The sequence below is a fragment of the Lutjanus erythropterus genome, chromosome 20 (genome assembly GCF_056507025.1).
Source record: "Lutjanus erythropterus isolate fLutEry1 chromosome 20, fLutEry1.hap2, whole genome shotgun sequence".
NCBI classification, from domain to species: Eukaryota; Metazoa; Chordata; class Actinopteri; order Lutjaniformes; family Lutjanidae; genus Lutjanus; species Lutjanus erythropterus.
Genome location: NC_139336.1, coordinates 2120950 through 2130011, shown reverse-complemented (window position 1 = coordinate 2130011; position 9062 = coordinate 2120950). Strand labels below are relative to the sequence as shown.

At 38.8% G+C, this 9062-nt stretch overlaps 1 protein-coding gene across 1 annotated transcript; it reads left to right on the top strand.

Annotated features, from left to right (window-relative positions):
- Window positions 1-492: 492 nt before the first annotated feature.
- On the top strand, window positions 493-8730 carry minar2 (membrane integral NOTCH2 associated receptor 2). The gene is made up of 3 exons (XM_084746624.1): window positions 493-799; window positions 6162-6467; window positions 8539-8730. Exons 1-3 carry the CDS (start codon window positions 653-655, stop codon window positions 8728-8730), a joined length of 645 nt encoding a protein of 214 aa, XP_084602750.1. The 5' UTR covers window positions 493-652.
- The last annotated feature ends 332 nt before the right edge of the window (window positions 8731-9062 follow it).

Below are 9062 nucleotides of genomic sequence, written 5' to 3'. Positions count from 1 at the left end.
AATGTTTTTTGCCCCTGCCCCCCAGATAGCCTTAGTCTGCCATTGCCAAGACCATTTTTTGAAGCAGACTGTAAACATGTTTATTTCTGCTGTAAAGTTGGACATGTTAATATGGAGCTCTGTGGGGATTGACTCACTTTAGGATCCAGCCTCAAGTGGCCATGCGAGGAACTGCAGTTTTTGACACTACTGTGTTAGCTTCACTTTTTTCAGTCCTCTCCTCCTCCTCAGATTATTACAAATACAATCAATTGTCTGAGCTCTACTTCTATATAGTGTTGGTTAGTCTTTGTATGTTGTATGTTTGTATGTGTATACTTACTTACATTTCACCGCTGGCAGTTTTTACGTAACACAATCCTCAGATGACTTCAGTATGGATGCAGCTTGCGTAAACTGAGGCACCAGGCCTCCACCTCTCCCTCTCCTCTCCTATCAATCCTACTCTGCACTGTTGCTCCTTGGCAGCGTCAGCCTCTTAATGGTCAGCTTGGGTTACACACACCTGCAAGTGATACAGCCTCATAAATATCTTGCTCTTCATGAATTATTACAGAGCTTGCAGGTCGTAGTGAGCGTGTGCATCCAACCGGGCTGCCGGCAGGTGAAGCAGTCAGTCGATGTGGATGGAGCGACAGAGAGCAGAGCCAGGATGGACATCTCTGTTCTGCCCAACAACAACCACCCAGAGAAGTTCCTCCAGCTGGACGTTGGGATGCTGCCGGCCACACACGGCATGTTCCAGGTCGGGGCGGTTATGTCCAGTCACAGACACTGGCAGAACAGAGTCTACTCTCAGGTATGAACTTCTGTGTCTGTTCATCTCAGTGTGTTTCTATACTTTAATATGATTTGGTTCCTTAAAGGGTAACTTTAGTATTTTTTCAATCTGGTAATTATTTCCCAATGTTTCTGTGTTAATGGAGACAGCAACTTTTGAAACTGGTCCAGCTGTCAGCTGGGAAACAGACTACAATGTAATCCTTATAATTAATTACAAACTGTTTTGCCACTGACAGGCTCAGCTTGTTATTCCAAGTGTTACATTATATTACAATTAATTATACAAAGGATCTCTACAGAAACTGAGCTTTTTGTTAAACCAGAACCAGACATTTTATGCCTTAATGCTTTTACTAAAGCCACCAGACTCCATTTACAGAAACAGTCATTTTATCATGATGGGGAGACTTTATATGAAGGTGCATGTAATAAGCAATAGTTAATAGGTAATATGGTCTTATAAGATGCTTATTGACATTAATAAGTGTTAATAGTTCCACAGTAAACATGTTCATTGTGAGATTATATACAAGGATTATATATAAGGAGGCTTTTTTTCTTTTCTTTTCTTTTTTTTACAACTTTTTATAAGTGCTATACTAAATGCTTACTTTGTTTTTGCTTTTTTAAATCATAAAACACACTTCATAACAAAACTCACCAAAACCATCTTGATTCATCTTTATACTGTTCCAACAATTGCCAGCTCTGGTGTAGTCAGAATAAAACCTTAATTCACAGGAGGAATCAGGGGTAAAATAATTTCACACAGGCAGAGCTGGTGATTGTTGAAACAGTGGAAAGACAAGCCAAGATGTTTGTTGATGATGTTCTGTCCAGTTTGAATGAAGTGTGTTTTAAAATGAGAAATTAGCTGTTTCTGTAAATGAAGTGAGTTTGGCGAGAGCGACAAAAAGCTGTTTCTGGTAAAACAAAAAGAATCTGACTCTTTAACAAAAAGCTCTGTCTCTGTGGGGATCCTTTCCATCATGCTGTCAACTCAGAATATCAATCTGAGCCTGTCAGTGGCAAAAACAAAACTTTCAATGGACACACTTTGACAGTTTACTGTTGCTCATAAGGATTACATCACAGCCTGTTTCACAGCTGACGGCTGTGTCTCCCCCAGTACTGGACCAAAAATTGTTGTCCCCATTAGTCCCTGAGACAGAAAAATGTGGGGAAGTAGACCCTGGTTGAAAAATACTGAAGTTACCTGTTAAATGTTACTCCACATTAAAGCCAGATACATTATTTATGATGTGCATTTAGTCTGCATGAATGATCTTCTGGCAGAAATGAACATAACAATCTGGAGCAGGGTGGCGACAGTGAAACAGGAGAACAGGACAGGACATTATTCAGAATGAATCAGTCATCACGTCCAGGGAACAGGAGGAGGATGGGCTCATTTTTGATTATGAATCCAGAAAAATAACAACACAGTGAGGGCTGAACTCAGAGTTGTTAGTAAAGTAAAGTGAATAAAGTGAAGTTTATGTAATACAAAAATCATAAAGTTTGTCCTTGGGGGTTTACAACCTGTATAACATACCACACCATAGAGATCCTGAGTAATAACAGATTGTTTTAAGCACAATATTAACTAAAGTCACTTTCACACCTGGGGCCTGTGTCACATGTAGTCTGTCTCTCGGCTGAGCCACAACATCACTGATCCTGGATCAGCAGTATCTGAAGTTTCTTTACCAACTCACTGCTAACTCCAAGTTTATCAGCCCTGCCAGCAGTGTGTTCATGTGAAACAGACTTCTGTTTTCTTCATCACAGCCACATCATCATCAGAACCATGAATGAAGTACTTCATATGATATGAGATCAAATGATGATACCTGCTGGGAAAGTTGACAACAGCAAACAGTGATATTCAAGTGAGCACTCATTAGAGTGCAGATCCTTACCAGGGAACAGATGGTGAAGCACCTACTGCAATGTCACCACAACTGCCAGATGCAACCAGCTGAGATTTTCACATTTTTCATGACTCATACATACGTTGTCCTGAGCTGAAACAAGATTTCAAACTGAAGCAGTCGATGATCACTTGTGTAGTGGCTGGTTAAGAAGAGTGAGAAGTCAGCTGTCAGTGGTCATATAAAACAGAGCAGTCAAAAAAATAGAATCACTGCTTCACAGTTGTTTGTCTCCACCAACCTGTCAAGTTACAGATAATAGTCTTTGAAGGAATTTCATAAAAGGTATTGAGGGCAAAACTCCAGTGAATAATTCCCAGATAGAAACATGCTGTCTTCACTTAGAGACTATTTTTACAGAGGAGGACAGAGGACTGATAGAGAGCTGAACATTATGATGTGAAGTTGACCTTTACTTTGTGGATATAAAATGTCATTACTACATTATTTTATCTTATTAAATATTTATATGTAGTTTTGTCAGAATTACCACATGACATTTTGAGTTATGGCCAAAAATGTGTTTGGTGAGGTCACCATCATGTTTGACCACCAGAATTTCATCAGATCATCTTTGAGTCCAAGTGAACATTTGTGTCAAGTTTGAAGACATTCCTTTAATACATTCTTGAAATATCATTGACAAGAATGCAATGGCCTGAAAACATAATGCAAGGAGCTATGACTGTTGCCAGGTGGAGCCATAAAAAATGAGTTTTTTTTTTAAGGTTTTTCAAAAATTGTGAATCACAGAGGTCCTTGAGCATACAGTCATGAATGTACTCAAAAAAAATTAGGCTGATCAGTCCAGTCAGTCGTATTAAAGATTAGCTGCAGACAAGATGCAGGTCCGTTGTTCACGCACACATTACATGATCAAAAATGCAGTGCTGTCCCTGATTTTTCCACAGAGAATCACACTGATAATAAGAGTAGCAGCCCTCAGCTGGATATGTTTTTATAGACCCCCGGTGCTTACATAAAGGCGACGTGACTCAACACTGTCAATCAATCGCTACTGTTCATACAGGAGCCACCGGTGGAAGATGTTTGTCAAAAAGGATAATAGTGGATACATAGACCTGAAACATTGAACTAGTTTGTTCCAGTTCAAGCACCTAATTTCGAACTGGTTCTGAGCATTTTCACCAAAAAATAAATTGGTTCAGAACCTGAAACATTGAGCTGGGAGTACAAAATATCCAAAGTGGGCGTGTCATATTCTTCAGGTTGTGCATTCTGCAGCGCCCTCTTTGATGACATCCTTGGCTACAAAGGTTCAGCTCAAAACTGGTGGAAATAGACAGCACCAAGGTTCCACGGATCTTGAACAGAACCAGTTCAAGAACTTGAGTAAAGTTTGGTGGAAAAGGCCCCACAAAGTGTTGGGTTTCTTTGTCTGTGTATTGACAGTGGACTGAGACTGAGAATGTGGAGACATATTGTTGAAATTGCATCTCTTTTCTTTCCTCAGGAAATCTCAAACTGATCAGCTATTTTGTAAATGGATGAAATATTAATTGTGAACATTTTCAGAATACACTAAAAAAGCTTTTTTTTTTTTTTTTTTTTTTTTTTTTTTTTTTTTTTAAATGCAATGGTTTTATTGGATTGACCCACTTCAGATCAAATGAGGCTGTATGTGGCCTCTGAACTAGATGAGTTTGACACTTCAGCTGTAGAGACTACAAATCATTTCTGAATATTAAGAAGTGATGCAAAAGCCATAAGGAGATCCAGGAGACCACACATCCCCCTCTCCACATGCACACTGAGGAGGTGAAGAGTGTCCATCCATATAACACAGATCTCTCATAGACCCTAACACCTCCCACCTGCTAGAGAAAGCTCAACAGACCAAACGTCTCTCTCAGCTCCTGGTAAACATCTACAGGAGCAGCTCAGAGAACATCCTCTGCCATCGTGCCACAGAGTGCTACAGTGCGCCAGCTGCACTACAGAGAACAGAGAGGTCTCTGCCCTAATGGCAAACACTGTGCTCCCAAACACAATGAGTTCTGGCCGTCTACACAAAAAGGCAAGCAGTGTCAGTCAGGATTTGACCCAGCCAGGTCACAGACTGTTTGTCCCCCCGCCATCAGGGAAGAGACACAGAGCCATCAATGCCCGCTCTAACAGACTGAAGAACAGATTCCTCCCCAGAGCTGCAGCCTCCATCACCTCCCACTGCTGCTGAAGACTGAAGACTCTAAATATACCAAGTTAGCCTCTCTCATCCTATCATCCACCCCCCACACCCAACCCCAGCTGCTGCTCACACACTCCACTTTACTACATACACTACATAAAATCTATCTATTAGTGCTCACGTGTATCTGTATTAGGTACGATCGCCCTTCATTAAATAATGAATCTGATTTGTAAGGCATTTTTTGTTCATATAAAATGTTTAGTGCATGTTCTGGGGCCACTGTAGCTTCTTCTACATGCTTGGAAGAGGAGAGTGAGACGAGGTGTTTGCAGTCCTCTAAGTAGTCTGTAGAAGAGCAGTCAAGGTTCCAGTGTATTTTTTTTTAACATGGCAGTGCAACATGGTGACCTCCATGTAAGAGGAGCTGCTCCCCCTATAGATTTTATATCTACAGGACTCATTCAACCATAACAAAATCACAACAAGTCTTATTTTCAGGTGAATGAACACTGATAAAACTCACACACTGGGCATTTAAATTTTTAATTGCCTTGTTTCATAATAAACTCAGTCACTAGAAAACAGACAAAAACAAAAGTTGCTGTGTTATTGGAGATAATGAGATATTTCACCTTTTAGTTTCATCATTTATTGAATTATCTCACTTTTTGTGTTGTTTCTAATGTTTGCACTTTACAGAGGAGTATTGGCATCATAAAATAAAATCAAAATGTGAGAAACAAAGTTGAAATGTCAACAATAAAGTGAAAATATTGAGAATAAAGTTGAAATGTGAGAAATTAAGTCAAAAATGTTGAAATATCAAAAATGAATTCAAAACATCGAGAATAAAGTGAAAATATCAAAAAGAGTTGAAATATTTGCACTTTACATTCCTAGTAAAAAGTACTGGGTCAGTCATAATGTGGAAAGAGAAGAGGAGGAAGTGTTTTATTGTGCATTTCATGCATAAAGTCAAATGTTGAAAATATAATCTGTTGGAGAGGAGAGGAGAGGAGAGGAGAGGAGAGGAGAGGAGAGGAGAGGAGAGGAGTTAAAGAGGAATTTCAACACTAGAAACTAGGTCACATCGTTGTAGAGATGTGCAGTTCTGAATTAAAATTGGTGGCCTGTGACCAGAGAAGACTGAGAAAAGGGCTGCAGGCCAGCAGCCACCATCCTGTGGAAATGAAAGAAAATTTGCACAAATGAAATTCATAATATCATTATGTGTTTAATGTAAAATAATTCTGATGTAGGTATACCGTCCAACATGTCCTCTCTGTCTATAGAAAGTGGAGGATGTGGTGAGAATTCTAACCTATGCTTCACTGTGTCCACAGAGGGAGGGACGGGTGAAGACTGAAAGCAGGTCTCCTCCGTCCCCAGAGGGCAGTCCTGTGGTGTTTGTGGACAGATACCTGGAGAAGCACATCACTCCAGTCACTTTCAAGTCCAACATTAAGAGGAACCCTCTGTACATGGCCATCGACCGATCGATGGACATAGCGGACAACAAGAAGTCCAACAAGCCTTCCTGGACCGTCAGAGAGTACGACACGCAGACAGTCCACGGCAACCTGGCAGATTATTTAAAGGTAATCTGTGGGGAGGAGGAGAGGCTGTGGATGACTGATGGGATGAAGGATGGTGGATGGTGCAGAGACAAAAAAGACAGAAGGATGGACATGACTGTGTCCAGCAGTACTCAGCTATGTTAGTGAGCTGCTGGATGAATTCTTTCTCTGCTTGTTGTGATGAAATGTTTCAGTCTGACATCTTGATGCAGCACTGCCACCCTCTGTTCACTTTCTTAACCCTGCCTGAGACACAACACACCTTATTTTAACTGACTGACATCTGCTCATTCATTTAGGATCCATATGATTCATCACTGATTGTTCAAATTCATTCAGTCAATTTTTTTGTTAAATCATAGAAAAAGTATTGCTTCATGCAGCCTGTTGGCTCATATTATATGATCATATACACCAGTGTTATTAAAGATACTATCGATGCATGTAATTAATATATATATTAACATTACAAGTGCCAGAGTTCTTGAACTACTACAATGGCCACAAGTCATTTTGACTTTTGACCTCCAACCTCTATTATCTCTCACAATAAATGCCAGACTGAGAGATTAATGCATTTATTCTGTTAGTATGTCTTTTTAAAAACTGAAATAACACCAACATGTACATTTTATTATATGTATTTATATATTTATCGATATGCATGCCATAATGTTTGCATATATTCACAGCAGTGTTTTTCTATAGAATAATAACCATCAGTGATCCGATTCAAATTTTAGACAAATCTAGAAAGAACCCTAACCCTAATTAACATTAATAATAAATTTCCACCCCCAAAAATAACCATAGCCTGTGGGAAAACGAGTACAAAAATAAAAAACAAAAAGAATTTGAAACATTGCTATTTGTAATAAGTAAGGATACTTTGTTTCAAAATTTTAGACCTTTAACACAAAAGTTCAGTGTTACAACAGTCCCTGGTCTCCCCTACTTTATTTTTAATTGAGACAAATCAATTAATTATTTGTATTCTAATGCCGGGAAATTGGAAATTGAGACCACTTGTGAAGTTTTAATGACAGAGACAATGATAGTTGCTAAGCAACCAAGATGCATCTCCAGCTGTGCAAAAAGTAAAAATATACTGCAACAGTGGCGATTTCCATGTGGTCAATATGACCTCCTATGACTGAAAAAGATAAAAATGATCATATTTTCTTTGTCTTTTGTGTCATTTTAACATATTTTATACTACAAATTTAAACAAAAATACAGACACTTTTAGGAAAAGTCAGTTACCAGCAGCATTTTATTTTTTAATAATTCAATGAAGTTATTGCATGTATAAATGTGAAAATAATCAAAATGAGCACCTTGGCTGCTGTGGTGTGAAAAAGAGTCTAAAAATGGTGAAGAAAGGTCCATTAAACCTGTTTGCATTAAATGTATAGACTAATTTGTCTTAATCTATTGCTTTTGTCCACATTTACAGAAATATATACTACCTGTTGTATTTGTCTGTTTGAGGTGCACTGGTTGTCTGTTAGAGGCTGGTTACACCAGAAGGTGAAGTGAAGAGTCAACAAACCTACTTTTATGACAAGATAACAGTCTTTGGTACAAATAAATGACAATTTTTGGTGATTGGTCTCCTTACATTAATAATGACAGACATTTATATACAAACATTTTGGATTTTTATTTTCCTATTCAACTTCTGCCTCTAATTCATATGTGCTTAAGTGTATACATTTCAAAGACAGGAAAAGATACTGGTGACTCTGTAATTCCAGAATATTTCCACCTTCTGGGGACGTTAACAAGAACTATCTAGAACACATCTAGGGGTTCCACAAAGAACCCTTTTTTTATCCCAAGGGTTTCTACTGAGAACCCTTTCATATTCTGGTAGAAAAAAAAAGCTAGTTATTTGGATGAAAAGGGTTCTTAATGGAACCATTAGTCTTACAAAGAACAGAGTGTAACAGCTTTCCCTAACCTCATTTTTGGCTGCAAGATGACAAAGATAAGTGGAAGAGGCAAGATACAAACTGATGCGTATATTGTGCATAGATACTAACAACAAGAATTACAGAGTTTATTTTCATGTCCTCTGCAGGAAGAAGAGAAGACTCCTAAAGATCTGGACTTTTGGCTCGAGGACCTCTACACACCAGGATTTGACTCTTTACTGAAGAAGAAAGAAGCCGAACAGAAAAGAAAAAGACTTTGTAAAATTCTGTGGTCAATCGTTCTGTCCATTTGCGTGCTGCTTATTGTTATCATAGTACCAGTCGTGGTTCTACAGAAGAAGAACTGATTGATGAGGACATGGCTAGTTTGCTAGTTTGCTTCATATGGAGTCAACAGTCATGGTGGACAGTCTCTCTGAGGACCATGAATATCAGCAGATTCTCTGGTTACCTGGAGAACAGCTGATGAAATATCTGTCTCTGCTCTCAAACACAGACTGATGAGCAGCAGAGAGAAAAGACTGCAGCTGGGAACTGTTCAGACTTACAATAAAACAACAACAACTAACTTTGGTATTTTTGAACCTTGACCTTATTTTTTTCATTTTTTTGTCTAAATGATTAATGATGACAACACAAATGTTGAAACAGGTCCAGTATTGAGCGAGAGCGCTGCAGT

Bases quoted from the DNA above. Each gene is read 5' to 3' on its own strand.
- minar2 (XM_084746624.1), top strand. From the start codon at position 653: ATGGACATCTCTGTTCTGCCCAACAACAACCACCCAGAGAAGTTCCTC. The intron at 800-6,161 runs GTATGAACTTCT...CTCTGTCTATAG, and splicing joins AGAACAGAGTCTACTCTCAG to AAAGTGGAGGATGTGGTGAG. The intron at 6,468-8,538 runs GTAATCTGTGGG...CAGGAAGAAGAG, and splicing joins ACCTGGCAGATTATTTAAAG to AAGACTCCTAAAGATCTGGA.